The 20,617-nt window shown below is 52.5% G+C and overlaps 1 protein-coding gene across 1 annotated transcript; it reads left to right on the top strand.

Annotated features, from left to right (window-relative positions):
• The first annotated feature begins 52 nt into the window (after positions 1-52).
• On the top strand, positions 53-18,614 carry BPIFB2 (BPI fold containing family B member 2). The gene is made up of 15 exons (XM_044927471.1): positions 53-164; positions 3,373-3,466; positions 5,664-5,768; positions 7,064-7,210; positions 8,632-8,692; positions 10,371-10,431; positions 13,289-13,380; positions 13,654-13,839; positions 14,095-14,148; positions 14,705-14,879; positions 15,366-15,429; positions 15,592-15,637; positions 15,929-15,992; positions 16,358-16,434; positions 18,348-18,614. Exons 1-15 carry the CDS (start codon positions 53-55, stop codon positions 18,387-18,389), a joined length of 1,380 nt encoding a protein of 459 aa, XP_044783406.1. The 3' UTR covers positions 18,390-18,614.
• The last annotated feature ends 2,003 nt before the right edge of the window (positions 18,615-20,617 follow it).

The raw sequence follows: 20,617 nt of genomic DNA, 5'->3' as shown, positions 1-20,617 counted from the left end.
GCTTGTCCCCACTCCAGCCCACAGATCCTGGGGGGAAAGGGCCAGGGCCACCATGCCTGGGCCGTGTGGGCTGGGCCTGCTGCTGGCGCTGATGCTGCTGCCCGTGGTCAGCGCCTCCAGGCCGGGCACCGTGTTCAGACTCAACAAGGAAGTGCTGAGCTATGGTAAGAGGTGTGTTGTCAGGTTGTCGGCCATGTGTGTGTGTGAGAGGGTGAGCTTGGGCGTCCATGCCTGTAGGTGGGTGTACAATCCTAAATGTACATGTGTATCTATGAACTCAAACCCCATGGGGACCTGGATTTCTCTTCTGCCATTGTGTCCCTGGGCCCCAGAAAGCGCTGCTCAACAAATGTTTATTCAGTGGCTGCATGAGCGGAGGTACAGGCCATGCCCATGTGCACGTGGCTGCCATGCCCAAGCGATGTGAGGATGGGTCAGTTTGAGTGGCTCCTTTTGCTTATATGTGTCTGGTATGAGTTTGAAAATCCATGGAGATATGATGTGCCCACCTGCGTACTTGAGGGTCGGGAGGGTGCCTAACCACTGGCACGTGTGCAAGGCCACGGCGCACGCCTCAGGGTGTGTAGCTCTGTGGGTCTGCATCCTGGGATGTGTGTGGCGGGCTGTGTGCACATGTGTGCTGGGGAGACGCACACCTAGCACTGCACTCGGGAACGTCCAGGAGCTGAGCCCTCCCTGCTGGGCTCCCAGGGAGAAGCAGCAGCCCCTCTCTGGGCCCTTCTTGGCAAGGCGTCTACCCCGTGTCTCTGTTCCCTCCTTCCAAGTCCTGTGTGATCCCGGAGAGGGGGCCAAAATGAGGACATCCAGGCCAGGGTGAGACAAAAACTGCCCTGCAACTGCCCCTGGGGAGGCTTTTGGGATCCCACCAAGGTTGGTGAGAGGTCAGAGGTGAGAGATCAGAAGCTCTTTACCCCAAGGCCAGACCACACTCAGATAACATGAGGAACTCAGGTCAGACAGTGGAGGGGACTTTCAAGGGTTCTGGAACACAAATGGTTGTGGATGCAGGTGGCTCAGGGAAGCAGCAGGGTCCCCCCTGGGGCGCACGAAGCTTTCCGGAACATTGTATCCGGACAGATGGGCAGACAGTGAAAGCGGTCAGTGATCCGTGTCAGAGTGGCATGAGGATGACCGCAGGCCCGCTCCCCTCCCCGTGCTGTGCGAGCCTCCTTTGTCCCCAGACAGCCCTCCCAGCTGAAGCTGCCTGTTTGTTCTCGGTGGAAACAAACTGCCAAGAACACACTGCTGTACACCTCCTCCATGGCAAGGCTAGAGGCTTTTTCATAATACTGCGATATCCTCCCCATCCCCTCCTGCAAGCCCCAGTGTTCAAGCCCATGTCAGGGCAGCACTGTGGACGGAGTCCAGAAGCCCGGGTGTGAGTCCAGTTCAGCCACAGTCAGGCCAGAGAGGGCCTCGGGAACACCTTTAGGCTCCAGGGTCTGTGGAAACTGAGGCCTCAAGGGACACAGGGACTCCCCAGGTCCTCTGCCAATTCAGAGGGAAGTTCAGACTGGGCTCCTCCTCTGATGCATCCTTCCTGCACCCCAACCTCTCCTTTTAATTCTACTCAGGTTTGATTGTTGAATTAGCACCTCTGTCAGCCCAGCCCCCCAGGTGTGGGAGAAAGTCCAGGGCCTTGAGGGCTGGGTATCTTGGCCCAGATCCAGCTTCTTCTTGCCTGGGTCCTCAACCTCTTGGTAAACTGGGTATAATATTGCACCGACATCATAGAATTTTGAGGAAAGCTAAGGCACTCAGAACAATGCCTGGGACAAAGGGAGCATGATAGGAGTGCTAGCCATTATAATTACAAATAGCCACGTGAGCTAATATTTATTGTGAACTGAGTGGGTCTTTCCAAGGACCCCATGTGACAGGCACTGTTTTTTTTTTGAGTGCGTGATTTGAACAAGGAAAGTTTAATCTATATTGAGAGAGAACTGGAGTAGCAGGGAGTTGGCTAGTAAGAGTTAAGAAGAATTTAAAGAACACAAGCTGTTGTTGTTCAGTCGCTCAGTCGTGTCAGACTCTTGGCGACTCCATGGACTGCAGCATGTCAGACTTCCCTGTCCTTCACCATCTCCCAGAGCTTGCTCAAACTCATGTCCCTTGAGTCAGTGAACAAAGAACACAAGAGTAATAGATATAAGGGAATACCAGTACCCCTAAGGCTGAGATGAAGGTCCAAGAAGAACCATCCCATCATGAGGGCAGAGATCCAGAGATCTTAATGGAGATGGCAGAGGATTGGCTCCCTGTTGTTGCAAGGGTCACAGGGATGTTTCACTGGGGATGCACTCTCTAGAAAAGACCCTGATGCTGGGAAAGATTGAAGGCAAAAAGAGAAGGCGGCAGCAAAAGATGAAATGGTTGGATGGCCTCACCAACTCAATGGACATGAATCTGAGCAAGCTCCGGGAGATAGTGAAGGACGGGGTAGGCTGGCGTGCTGCGGTCCATGGGGTCGCAAAGAGTTGGACACGACTGAGCGATTGAACCACAACAACAATCCTTCAGGGACTTGGAAGTAGCAATTCACAGTGCGATGTCAAACCCTGGAACTTGCTCGGTGCCAAGGAAAACTGCTGGCTGCCAATGGAGTTAAGAAACTGTCCTCTGCAGGAGTCTAGTGCACTTTTGTGTGTGTCTTGGGCCAATATAGCTCTCGACTGGTGCCTGAGATAAAAGCTGAGCAGCCGGCTCCCAGTAGGTACCTGGTGGGCCTAAAGAAAGGATATGGGGAGCGGCGACCTAGGCTGGCAACAGGTCCATGATGTCTCCAGCATACATCACAGTTGCCCAAGTCAAGCTCTGGAGAAAGTGCAGGGGGTGGGGAGGTGCCAGATCCTGAGAAAGCTGACAGCTATCGTTCTAAGCATCATAGATTGATTTGCAGGGAAACTGAGGCACGGGGAAGCCGCACAGGTAGTGAGTAGCAGAGGTGGATTTGCACCTAGATTTTGAGGGGCTCCTGAGCCCTCAGCCTGCAGGAGAGACTGCTTCCATCCTCTCCCCACAGGGCTGGGAACTGCTCCTTCTGCTTGGGGCCTTGTAGAAGCTCCCAAGGAGGTGGAAACTGATCAAGGCCTTGCAAAAGGGCAAAGGGTGTTACTGTTTTTGAGGAGAGAGTAGATACATGGGATTTGGAAGGGCAAAGAGGAAAGACGTGTCTGGTAGGGCCTGGTGGGTTTGTGCCCCCCAGGTGGCCCCCTGTGCGCCTGTGGACAAGCCTGCCCCTTCCAATCTCTGAGTTCTCCTCGCCCAAGGTGTGAGGCAGATGGTGGGCGGTGCGGTCTCTCTTGGCGGCTCCTGAGGACGGCCTGACCTCACCCTGCTCTGGCCCCTCAGCGGCTGAAGCCGGGAAAGCCCCGCTCCAGAGGGCCCTGCAGGTCACAGTGCCGCTTTTCCTGGACCGGAGTGGAGGGGTCTTCCAGCCCACCAGGTGAGTGCTTCCCCCCCACCAGCTAGATGAGTGTTTCCCTCACCAGATTAGATACTCCCACCTGCCAGGTGACTGGGCACAAGAGGCTGCAGGAGCTGGGACCAGCCAAGGGGGTCTGATGCCTCTTAATTAGTAGATTTCTATGTACAGAGCCTAAGACTCTGGCTCCTAGGTCCCCAGGGCTGACAGGACCTTGGCTACTTCTTCCAAAAGCCTAACACTGAATCTAGACACAAATGTGAGTCTAATATACCCCTCTCCATAAAACAGAGACTCAAAGGCAGAGGCAGGTGGGAACACCTCAGACTCACACTTTTAGGAACTGGGCTAATTGTCCCCACCCAGTGGGAAACAGACTCACTATAGCCAAGACTCTGAATTTCCAAGAAAGTCCACATGTATATGCATGTATATATACTATACACGTATAGGAACTCATATATGTATGTATATACGTATATTCTTACAAAAAGCCATGTACATTTTTTGACTGTTGCTAGCAGCAGTTTTATTTCTTCATCACCGTCATCATCGTCATCAACAACAAACAGGTACTTTCTTCCTTCTGTGTACGTTGCATTGTAAAAATGGGTGCTACACTCTCTGTCTGTGGTACAAAGTGTATAAATGTGGTATGCTGATACAAAGTTGAAGCCATTAAAAAGAGCTTAATAACAACTTCTTGGAGATAATTAAACCTGATCTGGGGTGTTGAGAGAATTGATGAAGAGATTTATTTATGTAGTTTTGCTTTTTTTCTTCTGATTTTATTTTTACATTTGTTATTATTTTTAATTAATTTTTAAAAATTGGAGTATAGTGGCATCACAGTGTTGTGTCGGTTTCTGCTGAACAACAAAGTGGATCAGCTATATGTATACATATATCCCCTCCCCCTTGAACCTCCCTCTCGAACCTCCCTCTCCACCCCCCATCCTCCCCAATGAAGAGATTTAGAAACAACACACAAACTCAAATATTTAGTAAAGGATTTACTTGGGAAGGAGTGAACGCTAAACGTCCCATGCCATGGGCTGCTGAAGGATTCTCTCAGTTGCTTCCGGTGGACTTTCCTTCTGCTCCGATCTTTAAATAGTGCTAAGCATGGCAGGCTCCACCGCTCTGTGCATTGTCACAGGAGAGCCCAGAACCATACCTGTGTATATAAAAATCGACCAAATTTTGAATGACGGCAACTCTTTTTAAAAACGTTTAAAACTTGCAACCACTGGGTGGGTGAAAATGCAGCTGGTGTGGAAGCCCCCAGTTTGAGACCCTGGGGTAGGGCTGGGCTGATGATGTCGGGCCCACGAGCATCAGTGTCCCGAGGTCAAGGATCCCTAAATAATTTGCAGTCTGGCCACAAAGAAACTCAATCACGCGATTGTTGGAAAACAGCGCCAGGAGTCCTTGTTTGTAGATGTGGGAACACATCCAGAATGGTTGTCAAGTGAAAAGAAGCAGGCTCTAGGTCAGCTTGTGTCCCAAGGAGAGTCATGGAAAGATGTCACCCAAGTGCTAACAGAGAGTGCTTTGATGTGACTTTTAACATTTGCCTGGAGAATTCCACGGACAGAGGAGCCTGGTGGGCTACAGTCCATGGGTCGCAAAGAGTCGGACACAACCCAGTGACTAACCCGTTCACTTTAACATTTATACCACTTTGTAGTGCCCCATCTCCCACAACTAGCTACTGTGCCGGAGAGAGAGAAAAAAAGAAGACTTTTATTCAGGAAAAAAGAAATCTTAGGTTAGCTGGACAGTGCTGAGCAATCGGAACAAGCAGCTTTGAAAGGAGTTGAGTTTTCTATTGCTAAAGTGCTATGAGCCAAAGCTGCTGACTAGAGGGGGATTTCTGCCTTCTGTGGATCCCATAGTTTTTTCTTTCCCTACCTTCCCAGTTTTCCAGATCTCCATCAGAAACTAAAATCCCTCCAAGACCTGAGTAATCATCATCTCACTTAATTCATGCCTAATGCTGGGATGCCCTTTGCATCTTTTCCCTACTGGCAGGTTGGTTAACCTTGCTTGCATGCCCCCTATGATGGTGAACTCACTACCTCTTCCTCATCCCATAGTTTTAGTTGTCAGAGGTCCTTTATAAATACGAACAGTGTGGATAGGCTCCGAGCACACCCCAGAGCTGATGCCATGGTCTAATGGGGACTGCCCTGTCACTTTGACTCCTACCCTGCAGGATTCAGATTCTGAACGTCGATGTGTCCCACCTCCAGCTGACATTTGTTGCCAATTTCGGAATACGCTTGTTGGCAGCCACCAATTTTACTTTCAAGATCTTCCGGTGAGTCAGTCTCCTTGTTGAGAGTGGAAGGATTTTCAAGGACTCTCTGAAGGTAAAACGGAGGAAAGGGATTTAGCAAATTCCAAGATCCCAACGCAGACCTTCTAACTCTGTTCAGCATGCTCTCTCTCCAATGCCTTCTCTCCCATCCTCCATGGGGGGCGGGGAGTGAGACAGTGAGAGAATTTCTGAGAATCCAGACCCTGCTCAACAGTTATGCAAATGGAGAGAGTCATTTCACTTCTCTGACCCTGTTTCGTCCTTTGTAAAAAACCAAAGCAAAAGAAAACAAGCATGTCTACAGAGGTTGGAGGGCTTCCCAGGTGGCACTAGTGGTAAAGAACCTGCCTGCCAGTGCAGGAGATACAAGAGACACAGGTTCGATCCCTGGGTTGGGAAGATCCCCTGGAGAAGGAAATGGCAACCCACTCCAGTATCCCTGCCTGGAGAATCCCATGGACAGAGGAGCCTGGTGGGTTACAGTCCATAGGGTCGCAAAGAGTCAGACACGACAGAAGTGACTTAGCAAGCAATGGAGGTTTGAATGGATGGATTCACTGCTATGATTAAAATTATATTACCCCTTTCGCGTGCCAGGCACCTGGTGCTCAATAAAATACTAGACTTGTTTCTGTGCATCAGTCACTATATATGCATTTAATTTTCAAACTGGGGGCTGAGTGTTCTTATTTTAACTCCTCTGTCCTGATACTACCGTTTTATGAGTGCTAGTGGGCCAGCCTTCAAGTAGGATGTTTTCACATGATTGTTTTCTAGAAAATTCAGCATAGCCACCTTGTGAGATAGGAACCACCAATCTGATGTCCATTTTTACAGACGAAGAATCTAAGGCTTGGTATGGGGAATGACTGGCCCAGGGTCTCACATAAGAGGGTACAGGGAGCCAGAGCTCACGGCCATCTGATGCAATGTCTGTGACCCTGAGTGGAGTTTGGCGGTGTGCCCAGCCTGCCCCGGGGGGGACCATCTCATGCTGAGTAGGGTCCCCGCCTGTGTTAAGGGGTCAGCATCATACCTATTTTATGGCTGAAGGCACTGAAGTTCAGAGAAGGGAAAGGACACGCCCAAGGTCACATAGCGAGTGTGTGGCCAGAGCCCATGGCTCCACCACTGCTCCACACCATGTGACAAGGCACACTGGCCATTAACGTCCTATTTGGAGAGGGACTCTGGGCTGGCAGGTGCAGACCGCTGAATGGGGGAGGGGGTCTTGCATCTGTCACTGTGGGCTTGCTAGGCAGTGCCGCTTGGACTCAGGACTGGTGTCCCCACAGTGACCCGGAGCCCCTGCACCTGCTGCTCCCCATAGCGCTGCTGGCTGACACCTCTGTGGAACAGGGCTCCATCGGGACCCCCGTGGTCAGCATCTCCAGCTGCTTTTCCATCTTCGACAAAGCTATCGTGTTTGATGGCCGCAACAGGTGGGTACTGGAGGCTGGGCTGCTGGAACCCAGACACGGAGGCTGTGGTGCTGTTTCTTGAACTTCCTACTTCATCCAATCCCGATGATGGATCCGAGGGCCGGCCCTGCCCCTGCTCTGCCCCGTTGCCACCAGCATCATACCTATTTAATGGCTGAAGACACTTAAGTTCAGATAAGGGAAGGGACATGCCCAAGGTCACACAGCGAGTGTGTGGCCAGAGCCCGTGGCTCCACCTCTGCTCCGCACCATGTGACTACGCACACTGGCCATTAATGTCCTATTTGGAGAGGGACTCTGGGCTGGCAGCCGCAGTCGGGACCCTCAGAGGGCTGCCCCGCCCTGCGGAGATGAGGAGTCTGAGGCCCAGGGAGGGGCTGGGACCCGCCAAGCTCTCCCCGTGAGTCAGGTGGCTGCTCCTGTTTTGGCATCTAAGGCTGACGGCCACTCCACCTCCCGAGCACCAGTGTGTGCTGGACACATTCTGGGCCCTTTCTGTGAGTCATCTCACAGTCCTACCAGGTCAGTGGAGGCATTTCCCTCATTTTGCAAGAGAGCAAGTGGAGGCACAGAGTGGTTAAGTGACTTGCCTGAGGGCACACAGCTAGCACACAGGTTCAAACTCGGCAGCCTGATCGACCCCACTGCTACGAGTTCCTGTGCCATGGGGGCTCACTTCAAGGTGGTTGAATATTTTAGCATCTTAAAAGGGAGCAACATTTACCCAAAGACTGGACATTTTCCTCAGACAAGGCTTGGGTATAAATCTATTCCCACTTGGGCCCCCTGCTTAGCCTGTGTAACTCATGATCCCCCACAGTCCCTCACAGTCCTTGTGGGCAGGGGCTACTCATGGTTTATTGATGGGAAAACAGAAGCCCAGAGTTTGATGCCACTGAGAACATTGGTGCCTTCCTCCTGCCTCCCCAAGAGGCCATTCAGCAAGGCTGGGCCATGCCTCATGTCAGCGTGTTAGGGAACCAAGGAACCGTGACTTCTCATGGATCCCCATTCTGAAACACTGACTCAGCCCCCCGGCTCAGTGAGGAAGGGATTGTAGTAGGTTTGCCACAGAGAAATGGGGCCCATGCAGGGAGCAGACCTGGGCCCCGCCAGCCACAGCCCCGCCTCACTGGGCCCAGTGGCCCTGAAGCCAGTTGTGAAGCCAGCCTTCACAACACCCTCCGTGTCCCCACTCCACTTGGCCTCATTCTTGGCCACTTCCAAATCTTGGGACCAATGGCCCCTTCTTGGTGGCTCGGTGTCTTCCACTGTGGGGTCAGTCATGCTGGTTCCATGCCTGGCACGTGGCAGGGTGTGGCGTGGGCACAGACTTTTCTCTGGCACCCCTGGCTTTGGGGAGAGACAGGCCCCTATGGTGCTGACCTGGGCTCAGGGGCCCTTTCTTGTCTCCTCCTCAGCACAGCTCCCGCGATGCTGGCCCCGCTGCAGAGTCACATCACAGCTGTGCTGAAGAGCAAGGTAAAGGACCTGCCAGAGCCTGCAGGATGGAGGGCGGCAGCGAGTGAACAGGGGGGTCGCAGGCAGGGGTTGTTAGTGCTCCTCCTGTGGCTCCTCCACTTTCCCCAGAAGGGCGGGGAGGAGGCGGGGCTGACGGTCTAGTGCAGTGACCTGGCGGTTGTGGGGCTGCAAGGGAGGGAGGCTCCTCCACTCAGACCACCCCAGTGCCATGTGGAGTGGAGTGCTTTCAGGGCCACGTAGCTTCTGAAAAGGGAACACAATGGGAGTGGATGAGGGCCTGGGCACCAGGGGTGGATGTGATCCTGGTCCCCTCCTTCCCAGCTGGGACCCTGGACAAGTCACCTGGCCCCCCTCTGCCCCTCCTTCCACATCTGTAAGGACAGAGAACCACTGTCCTTACCCAGCCCCTGGTGGGCAGGCTGTGGGGCTGAGTGCATTACCACCTGTGCAGTTTACAGCAGTTTGGGGAGAGTGGGTGTTGCTGTGAAGGCCGCTATGTTAGCTCCTGTCATTGTCTGCGGGTGGCTGACTTGGTGAGCAACGGTGTCCCAGGGGCCAGGGACCTACTCTTCCTCCCTGCCCCTTCCCACCCACCCTACCTCCAGTAGTGGCAGTAATGTAGACCAAGTCAACCCACTGTGTGCCATTTCACACCCTCAAGAGGCAGGCCTCAGGACCCCCACGCTACAGATGAGAACACTGAGGCCGGAAGGCAGAAGCCAGTATATTCCTCTCCTCTGCTCCAGTAGTCAAGCGTGGATGTGAGGGCTGGGCCGTATAAAAGGCTGAGCACTGAAAAATTGATGCTTTTCAACTGTGGTGTTGGAGAAGACTCTTGAGAGTCCCTTTGACTACAAGGAGATCAAACCAGTCAATCCTGAAGGAAATCTGTCCTGAATATTCTTTGGAAGGACTGATGCTGAAACTGAAGCTTCAATACTTTGGTCACCTGGTACGAAGAACTGACTCATTGGAAAAGACCCTGATGCTGGGAGAGATTGAAAGCAGGAGGAGAAGGGGATGACAGAGGATGAGATGGTTGGATGGCATCACCGACTTGATGGACATGAGTTTGAGCAAGCTCCAGGAGTTGGTGATGGACAGGGAAGCCTGGCGTGTTGCAGTCCGTAGGGTTGCAAAGAGTCGGACACAACTGAGCGACTGAACTGAACTGAACTGCCTCTTGGCCTCACCTCACCAAGTCCTCCCTGGATCAGCTATGACCACCCCCGGCCTTGCAGTCTCTTCTCTGCCTCACCTTCTGTCACACTGGCCCCAGCTTAATCCACTTTTGGTGGCACACTGGGCTGGGAGGACTCCAGTCTCCCTGGCCCTTCTTGCTGACTGCAGCCTGCATCCCCTGCAGGGAGCATCATCCTATCAGCTGGGCCTCTGGGCTGGTATGCAGCAGGCTGCCTGCCTCCGTTTCCTGGGCCTGGCTGTGGTCACTCCCGCTGGGCCCCACCGCCCTGCTCTTTCCTCAGTGCTCACAGGCCCCAGTGTCTCCTCTGAGTCCTCAGGGCCCAGAGGAGGTGCTGGAAGAGGCCCACTGGCTGGTGGTGGAAGGAAGGGCTCCCAGGCCTTGGTGTCCAAGTTGGGAGAGTCTTCCAGCCAGGGCCTCTAGACCCTCCCAGCCTCACCCCCTCCAGCCTTGAGAGCCGCCTCTGTCTTTCTGCAGCTGTGCCTGAGAATCTCCAACCTGGTGCAAGGCCTCAATGTCCACCTGGGCACTTTAATTGGTAAGACCTGGGAGCCTGCGGAGGGGGCTGGGGCCTCTGAAATCCTCTGGGATCCCCATGACCCTTCAAAGACCCCTCCTTTGCATCAGAGTTGACCTCTGGGAGATCAGTCATAGGATGTCTGGACAATTATTGGTGGAATTTGGAACTCTCCAAATTGTAGAACCAAGTCTTTGAATATTGTGTGTGTGTGTGTGTGTGTGTGTGTGTGTGTGTGTGTGCACGCACGCATGCGCACATGGCCTAAGTCACTTCCGTGGTGTCTGACTCTTTACAACCCATGGACTGTAGCCCACCAGGCTCCTCTGTCCATGGAATTTTCCAGGCAAGAATACTGGTGTGAGCTGCCATTTCATTCTCCAGAAAAAAGCCCCTGACAGGTCTTCAATTTACAATATGTAACTAAAAGCGACAGAAGTAGGTCAGCTTCATCTTTTTAGTGGTATTTATCAGTATTGAAGAACCATTGGTAATTACTCACCCATTCCCAGACTGATCATAGAATGCACCCTCTCGGTGACTCGGGAGGAAATCTGTGCGCAGTGAGCCCCGAGTAAATCCAGGGCATCCTCTCTTTTTTCACAAACCCGTTTTTAAAGCTGCTTCTGTTTGAAGTGCACCTTCTTGTACCTGAGGACTTTCTTTGCCTGGGACTCTGGAGTTTCTCCTGTGTTGCCATCACTGACTTTGCGAAATCCAGAGCTGTCTGTCAGTGGCAGCTGCCCTAGGCCATTAGTTGGTTTTGCCTTTGAGTTGGGGGTTGTATCTAACTCCTTACAGAGCCTGGGACAAGTGTGCAGGGTGACGTACTGGCGTTAAGCCAGGAAGGATGTCGGGCAGGGTCCACGTTTATCTGTAGTGACTTCTTCAGTGAATGTTTTTATACCAGGGTAGCTCTTTGGCTTTCTTGGGCAAATTTTACCAATCTTACGAGGCTGCGTCGTTATCCCCAGTTTGTAGATGGAAAATCAGAAGCTCTGAGTTTAAAGTCTCAGCATGGTACCAGCACCCTGTGTGAATCAGCTCACCTGGAGTTTCTCCTCCTCACACGTCCACCTATCATCCTGTCCACACTTCACAGCACAGCAAGAAGTCTGGGGAACATTTCTTGAACTCCCCCACTCTCCTCACGACCCCAACCCCAATATTACCTTAACAGGTGGTACTGAGAGGCCAAGGAAAATGGACTTGGAATCAAAGGATATGAGTATGAATTCTGGCTCATTTGCTGTGTGACCTTAGGGCAGTCACTCCATGTCTCTGGGCTTAATCATTCCATCCAAAAATAAGAATCAAAATTTCTACTTTTCCAATGTGTTGCTATAATACAAGATAGCACGGGTTAGGTGTCTGGTATGAAATAAACTCAATAAGCCTTAGTCTCTCCCCTCTCCCTTCAGAGGGATTGTCTTTATCAAGATGCCTTGGACCCGGGTTCATACCAAAGATCAACTCTTGCCCTTGTCTTTACTTCCATCTTGCCTTGGTCAGGGGATGTTTGTGCCTGGAATGACCCTTCTCCTTTCTGATTTAGGGTCTTTAGTCTTCTGCCGATTGGGAAAGTAGAAACCCAAACTATTAGAATGGTGTCTTAGAATCAGCAGGTTGTGAGCAGCTGACTCTTGGGTGTGCATTTTGCAACTTAAATTTGCTTACTCATAGGGCCTTATTGCTCCTCTTTTCTTGGTATGGGTCTGGCTAAATGAGGTGTGTGGGCATGTGTGTGCTCAGTCACTTCAGTCATGTCTGACTCTGCGTGACCCCATGGACCATAGCCTGCCAGGTTCCTCTGTCCATGGGATTCTTCAGGCGAGAATATTGGAGAGCTCCTCTCTCCATTCATCTCACCCTCTCCCTCTTCTCCCCCACCTTGTCCATAAGTCTGTTCTCTATGTCTGTGTCTCCATTGCTGCTCTGCAAACAGGTTCATCAGTAACATCCTTCTAGATCCCACACACATGTGTTAATATACGATATTTACTTTTCTTTCTGACTTACTTTACTCTGTATAATAAGCTCTAGGTTCATCCACCTCATTAGAACTGACTCAAATGCGTTCCTTTTTATGGCTGAGTAGTATTCCATTCGGAGAAGGCAATGGCATCCCACTCCAGTACTCTTGCCTGGAGAATCCCATGGACGGGGGAGCCTGGTGGGCTGCCGTCTATGGGGTTGCACAGAGTCGGACACGGCTGAGTGACTTCACTTTCACTTTTCACTTTCATGCATTGAAGAGGGAAATGGCAACCCACTCCAATGTTCTTGTCTGGAGAATCCCAGGGACGGGGGAGCCTGGTGGGCTGCAGTCTATGGGGTTGCACAGAGTCGGACACAACTGACGTGACTTAGCAGCAGCAGCAGCAGCAGCATCAGTATTCCCCTGTATATATGCACCACAACTTCTTAATCTATTCATCTGTTGATGGATATACACTAACATATGTAAACAGATAGCCAATGAGAATTTGCTGTATGACTCAGGGAACCCAAACTGGGGCTGTAACCTAGAGGAGTGGGAATGGGTGGGACTTGGGAGGGAGATTCAAGAGGAAGGGAGCATATGTATACCTATGGTTAATTCATGTTGATGTATGATAGCAATCAAACCAATATTGTAAAGCAATCATCATTCAATTAAAAATAAATAAATATTAAAAAAGAGAATACTAAAGGGGGTAGCCATTCCCTTCTCCAGGGCATCTTCCCAATCCAGGGATCAAACCTATATCTCTTACGTCTCCTGCGTTTGCAGGTGGGTTCTTTACCAATAGTGCCACCTGGGAAGCCTGGCTAAATGAGGCATTGGTGGATAATGCTGAGTATGCCATCTTTTGCTCTGCACCCTGGTTTCCTTCAGGCCTCAGCCCTGTGGGTCCAGAGTCCCAGGTCCGCTACTCCATGATTGACACTCCTACCATCACCAACGACTACATTTCCTTGGATATCAACGTAAGTGCCTCCTGCTCCACTCAGAGCTGGGGCCTTGTTACCTCTGGAGTCCTTGGTGTTCTACACGATTCCTAAAGCATCAGGAGAGTTGAGGGGATAGGAGCTGGGATGGCATTCCAGGAGGGAGCGTGGCACGTAGGCAAAGGGTGAGGCTGATAGCATGCGTGGCATCTCGGGGGTGGGTGGCACCTCACAGCCCAGGATCTGCCATGGAGCCGCCTGCCTATTGAGGCCCTGCTTCTATTCTCCTCCTCCTCACCCCCAACTCGACAGGCTGTTCTCTTCCTGCTGGGCAGACCCATCGTCCTGCCTGTGGATATTACGCCCTTCATGCTGCCACAGCACATGGGCACCAAGGGTGCCATGGCAACCGTGGGCCTCTCCCAGGACCTGTTTGACTCTGTCATCATGCTGCTGCAGAAGGCTGGTGCGCTCAACCTGGACGTCACAGCGCAGCTGGTGAGAGCTGGTCCTGCCGCCCTGGGCACGTGGGGCAGGAGTGCCCTGTCGCCCAGCTTGGGGAGACCCTGCTGAGGTCAAATCCTGAGTCGGTGGGGCAGTTGAAGCTTTGAGGCCACAGGGTGGCTATTGGAAGGGTTAGACAGAGGGGTAGGATGGGGATTAGACAGAGGAGTTGGGGTGGGGAGACAAGAGGTGGTCTGGCTTGGGGAGTGACTGTTCTAAAACCTGTTGTGTGTTGGGAGTTGATTTCAGAATTCGAGTAACAACCCGCTGAACACCTCTGTGCTGGGCCAGTTCATTCCTGAGGTGGGTGATGTTTCTGGTCATTCCAGGGGCTGAGACCTGGGATCGCGGTGAGAGGCTCTCTGGGCTCTGGGGTCTCTGCTGGCTCATATCTGCTCCTAGTGGGGCTCAGCATCTGCCCTTCCATCTGCACATCCTCTGTCTTGGGGTGGCCCCTCCTTCAGCCCAGGCATCACACCATTTCCTCCTCTCCGTGCAGCAGGCAAGAAGTGCCTACACTGTCTCCTCTGCTTCCTTCCCCCGATCCATCCAAGTCCAAGCTCGGGGCTACCTCCCACGGGAGGACTAGACCCCTTGTCTGGTCCGGGAGCCTCCTTGTGCTCCCACGTCCCTGAGCTACCCTCCCTCCTGGCACAGATCACAGGCTGTGACTGTCTTCATGTGGCCACCCATCAACTGGGTGTCCCCGAGGGTGGGAGTCAGGGGTGGACCCACCTCTGTGGTCTGGGCACTTATAGCACAGCGCTAGCTTGATCAGCATCTCAGGAATGACGAGCGAAGAGCCCACCCAGTCTTCGCCCCCATGTGTCCTCCTCCCTATCGCCCCTCTGCTCCCCAGGTGGCCCGTCAATTCCCCGAGCCCATGCCCCTGGTGCTCAAGGTGAGGCTGGGTGCCACGCCCACAGTCACGTTCCACACCGACAACGCCACCCTGCGGCTGCAGCCCTTGGTGGAAGTCCTGGTCCCGGCCTCCAACTCGGCTTTCCAGTACCTCTTCTCCCTCAATGTGGTGAGTGAGGTGGGCTGGATGGTGCTGGCCAGGAGGTGGGCGACTCTCAAGGAGGCCTCACTTCCTCCCACACGCTTCTCTTTTTATCCACACTGGTCTCCTTGTGCTTCCATCAATGTGCCAAGACTTTCCTGCCTCGGGACCTTTGCACATGCTGTACCCTGTGCCTAGGACACACTTCCCCTTACTCTTGGCAAGTCTAGCTTCTCCTCATCATTCAGATCTCAGCTTAAATGCTGCAGTCTTCCTCCAGGCAGGCTTCTAGATTCCCCATCCCTCCACATACCACTCTTCCTTTGTGACACCCAGCACTCTCTGAAAGAATCTTGTCTGATTTCTTTGGTTGTTGTTCACCTCCCCAGTGGCCTGTGTTCCACAAACACCTGAATGGATGGGGTGTGGGTGGGAGACTGGGATATCTGGTGGCCAGCTGAGAGCTCCCACATGGTTCTGTGCCCTTTGACCCTGCTCTCCCCATGTGCCCAGGCAGTGAACCTGAGCCTCCAGCTTTCTGTGTCCAAGGTGAGGCTTCGGGGGACCACATCTGTGCTGGGGTAAGTGAGGCCTCTTGGACCCAGCAGCCTCAGTATGCTCCTCTGTGCAATGGGGCTGCAATGGCCTGTCACAGTGTCAGTCAGAGGAGCTTGGGACGCAGCTGGTGTGTTAAACAGGTGAGAGGCCCCATTCCCACCCCTCCCCTCTGGCTTCCCTTTCAGGGATGTCCAGCTCACTGTGGCCTCCTCCAATCTGGGCTTCATTGATGTGAGTATGGGGCTGGGGTCTCCAGAGACCCCCTCGCTGGGTGGCGCAGGCCCTGAGCCCGGGGAAGGGGAGTGTGTGCCCATGTCTCTCAGGCCAGCAGTTCCTGGGGGCCTGATGCTGACACAACCCTGGGAGCAGCTGGGCTCTGCTTAAAGCCCGGACTAGGGTGACTTGCCCTCATCCCTCCTGCTAAACCTCTGTCGGTTGATCTGTCTCTGTGTTCATGTGTCTCTCCTGGCCCCTTGCCGGGACGGGCCCGTGGTCCCCATCTCCCTGGCTCCATGGCTGCAGACCAACCATGTCCAGACACTCATGGGCGAAGTGTTTGAGAAGCCCTTGCTGGACCACCTCAATGGTGAGCTCTGCCCTCTGCCCCGTGTGGCCCCTCTGGCCCCTTCCACCCGCATGCTGCTCCAGGCTCTATCTTGGCCCCTTCCTACATCCCAGGCTCAGAGGCTAAGAGGGTGGCTTTGAGAGTCCTGCTGCCTGTGTGTACATCTTAGCTTGGCTGTTTAGCAGCTGTGTGATCTTAGCTAAGTTCTGTTTCCTCCCCTAACCTCAGTTTTCCCTTCTATAAAGTGGGTATAGTAATAGCAGTTCCCACCTCCTGAGTATCTGTGGACCTCGGTGTCATGATGCATGTGAAGACCTCAGCGCAGGGCTGTCTTCAGGTGGCACTTCGTTACCGGCTGACCTTGATTTCTCTTTTCTCTCCTGCAGCTCTCTTGGGCATGGGGATTGCCCTCCCCCATGTGGTCAATCTCCAGTACGTCAACCCTGAGATTTTTATCCAGGAGGTGAGAGCCTTTCAGTGTGACCAGAGGGGCCTCCTTCATCTTTGGAGGGAGGCTGGGCTTGGGGAGGTTGGGGGTCACTCCTCTCCCTCTCTTCCTACTAGAGCACACAGTGGGGTCCATGGTCAGCCAGGCCTAGGAATGCCCCCCTGCCCAGACCATGCCATGAATCAGCTGCAATTAGATGGAAAATTCTAAATGTACGGAGACATTGGAGCAAAGGTTTCACTCATCCTCATCAAATGTCACACCAGGTCACACTCAGTGGATTCAGACCAACTGTGCCGTGACTGTGCCCTTGGATAGGCACAACCCCTCTGGAGTCTGGGGGAGGATGAGAGAGGGAGTCTTTCCAGGGTTTGTCACAAACTTCCACAGGCCAGATGGTACGAGAGGATCCTGACCCTTTTAAAATGATGCAATGTCGGGATCAGACATTGTGGGCCCAGGGTGACATCCTACCATTTCTTTCTGCTTCACCTGAGCTACAAAAGGACAACGTTCTTCCTAATTAATTAAATAAGATGTGCATGGGACAGAAAACGTAACCAAGGTCCTTCAAGCCCAACATCTGTGCCATTCACACTCCCTAAGAGGGACTGGCTAAGGGCTTTCAGAGAGGATGGCCTCCTTGCTTGAGAACTATGGTCCCAAGGCAATTGGCAGGTAATAACTTGCTCCCCAAGAAATAACCATCAGCACACGGGGGAGCAGGGCTTTTAGTGGGAATTTCCCCAAGACTTCCTTTATCGGGCAAGGTCAGTGGCTGACTCACCTTGGCATTCCCAAATCCAGCCACTTGGGACTGAAGTCAAAGGTCCCTAGACCAGCACTGCCCAATAGAACTTCCTGCAAGGACAGAGGTCTGCACCGTCCGAGGCAGTGGCCACTGTCAGCCACTGGGCGCAGGTGACTTTTGGGCCCTCAACATATGACCAGTGTAACTGAGAAGGTGAATTCTAAATCTTACTTAATTTTGCTTAATGTAAATGTACAGTAGTCTCACCTATCTAGGGGGAGACACATTCCGAGATGCCCAGTGTATGCCTGAAACTGCGGATAGATAGTACTAATGGGTAGGAATCACATACAGCGTAGATCCACTGGGCAAAGGAATGACTCACATCCAGGACGGGATGAGTAGGATGGCATGGGATTTCATTATGTGACTCAGAACGGCATGGAATTTAAAGCCTATGAATTATTTATTTCTAGAATTTTCCATTTGATATTTTTGGACCATAGTTATACTTGGGTAAATAAAACCGTGGATAAGAGAGGGTAACTGTAATTAGCCAGGTGTTAATGGCTACCCTATTGGACCATGTACAAGTTACGCAAAGACAAGGACTGGTTCTGGTTATTTTTCTGCTGGGTTCCCAACACCTGGCACAAGGCTTGGGTCGTAGTAGAGGCTCAATGAAGATTGAAGAAAGAAAGAGAAAGAGGAAGAGGAAGGAAGAAAAAAGAAGGGAGGGAGGGAGGAAGGAAGGAAGGAAAGGTCAGCAGGCCCCCAGGAAGTTTCTGCAGTGCAGTGTAGACAGTAGGGGACATTTGGGGGGGATATGCCTGATTTTGCTAGAGAGGCTTGGACTTGGAGAAGAGTGGTCTGAACTCCAGGTCATAAAGCAGAGGCAGTCCTGACCACGTATGAAGACCAAATCAAGCTCAGCTCCACACTGACTGTTCTGCCTGTGTGATCTGGCTGCATCCAGCTATCAGTAGCAGCCTTGCAAAGTGGATGCTTTACCGTCCACGAGAGTCAGCAGGAAACCGAGGCTGGAGAGACAGTAGCTGCGCTCGGGACACGCAGCAAGAGCGGCAGAGCCTGAGCTAGAGCCAGGCTGCTGGGCAACTGGGGCCCTACCGCCCCTGCGCAGCTTCTCACCTGGCCCATGGCTGTCTCTGTCTTTCAGGGCTATGTCGTGGTGTCCAGTGGACTGTTGTACCAGCGCTGATGTGGGACCACTGGGAGAGCTGCTCCGGGGACCCTTTGGCCTCAAGCCACTCGAGAAACTGAGTCAAAGCCACACTTTCATCACCACACTTAGTCATCACCAGCAAGTTGGTTGGCCCAGCCAGGCTGCTTCATCCCATGCTGACCCTTCCCTCCAAACCCCCTTCCTTCCTTCATCCCGTCCTTGTGGGGAGCAGATAGCTCCTCCAGGCTGTATAGATCTTGCATTAAACACCTTCTCTTGAGCTGCAACTTCCAGCCAGGCTCGGCAAACTCTTTGCATACTGGAGGCCAGTTCCCTACATGCAGGGCCTGGTCCTGTCTGCCCCTGGAGCCCCCAAAGCTGGCCTGGGAAAGAGAGAGGATGTGGCCATGTCCCTGCTGACCATATCTGTTGACAGCATCACCTCCTAGCCCAGGGGAGCAACGTGGACGAGCTGAAGTTGCGAATGCCACAATGGTGCTTCAGGCGTGTGCCCTCACCTGGTGCATTTCTCCTCTCAGAGTCACATCCCATCCTTCTCCTAGAACCTCATGAGCCCTGAGAGTTCTGTGGACAGAGCATGCAGTCCCATCTCACAGAGGCAGAGATTAGGCCCAGCAAGGATGGGAGTGTGCCCAGAGTCTCCGAGCTGGGGGATGGCAGATTCCCAGGACTGCCACCTTCCTAAGATTCAGACCTAGGATGCCCAGTCCTCTCTTCCATCACCAGCATTCCCACTTGGGGTTGGACCTTAGGTCATGAGCCTCAGGTGACAGACACTCACTGTCTTCTCCAGCAGCTTCTCCATCTTGGTTTATGCAGCTCACAGGCGAGTTTTTGTTCAACGGAGGCAGGATCTGCTTCCTGGGCCTGTGTCAGACACTGACCATGTCTTATTCCTTTTCCCTGTGAAACCTCTTCAAACCCAGTAGGTCACAGGTGACAAGATGACCTAGGGGAGGCTGAGGGGTGCAAACGCTGGCAGGATGAAGCCATGTGATTTTTCTCTTTCTGATAAGCTAATCTTTTAGCCAGAGATCATATTCCTTCCTTCCCAGATACACTGGATTCAGGTTATGTTTATGTTTCTCTGGGGAGTAAAGGTGTCCAGATTTCCAGCATCAGTAAGCAAAGCCCTTGGGACAGCGGTACACTAACCTTCCCCCTGTAATGGTTATAAGTTCAACTCTAAAGGCCCTGAGTGACAGGCCGAGGGGCCTGGAACAAGCCCGGAGTGTTAGTGGGAGGAGGTGGGGGTGGTCCTGAAAGCTGGAAAGGGCCAAGCTATAAAATTCCACCTCATGATTTCGCCCAGGACAGCATGGCTTTTATTTAATCTGGTTGTCTGGTGAATTAATTCATGAATCCTACTTTAGCAGGTCTTTACACAGGCTCAGCCCAAGGCTAGGTGGTATGGAATATGGGAGAGACAAAAATTTTGAGACACAGACTCAGCCCATAAATTTAATACCTAGAAAAAGATCAATATGTGAGATATATTCATTAAGCCATCAGTCCAGTGGTCCAGCTATTATTCCTTTCTTCCTCCTGTTCTTTCTTCCTTCCACCCACCCATCTGTCCATCCATCCATCCATCCATCCTGTCATCCACACATCTACCCATTTATCCAGTGATGTGGTTTAGATCTTATTTGTACCCATGATGCTCCTGGTTCAATAATATACATTCTTTTAAGACGAGGGGGATGAAACAGCTGAGTCAAGCTCTCTGCCCAAAAGGAAGCCGTGGTCTGTCTGAAGAGAACCAGCCTAGTCCCTGAGGGACCCCATTCAGCCTTTCAGTAAGGAGCCTGCTGGGCCCTGGCTACTGGGGGACACAGATGAGCACGGCAACCTGGGTCCAATCAGAAGGTAGAAACCGCATAATATCTAAAACAGGGGACTCTCACTCTGAAGGGCTATTAACTATGGTAAAAGAGTAACTGCAAGCTGAAGGAAACTATGCAGTTCACTAGGGCTGAGGGAGAGTGCCCGGAAGGAAAGACTTGGAAGGGCTCAGACCTCGATGGGGAGGGTGCTGTTCAGTGTACTGGGGAGCAGGGGGGTTGGCTACCAGGTCGGAGCTGGCCTGGGGTTGCTGGGCAAACAATGGCAACGAAGACCTCGAGGAATTCCCTGGCGGTTCTGTGGTTAGGACTCCATGCTCTCACTACCAAGGACCTGGGTTCAATCCCTCGTCGGGGAACTAAGATCCCACAAGCTGTGGCGTGGTCACAAAGACCTCG

Source organism: Bubalus bubalis, chromosome 14 (assembly GCF_019923935.1).
Source record: "Bubalus bubalis isolate 160015118507 breed Murrah chromosome 14, NDDB_SH_1, whole genome shotgun sequence".
Classification (NCBI taxonomy): domain Eukaryota; kingdom Metazoa; phylum Chordata; class Mammalia; order Artiodactyla; family Bovidae; genus Bubalus; species Bubalus bubalis.
Note: the sequence above shows the minus strand (reverse complement) of the source record. Positions and strands in the feature narration are given on the sequence as shown.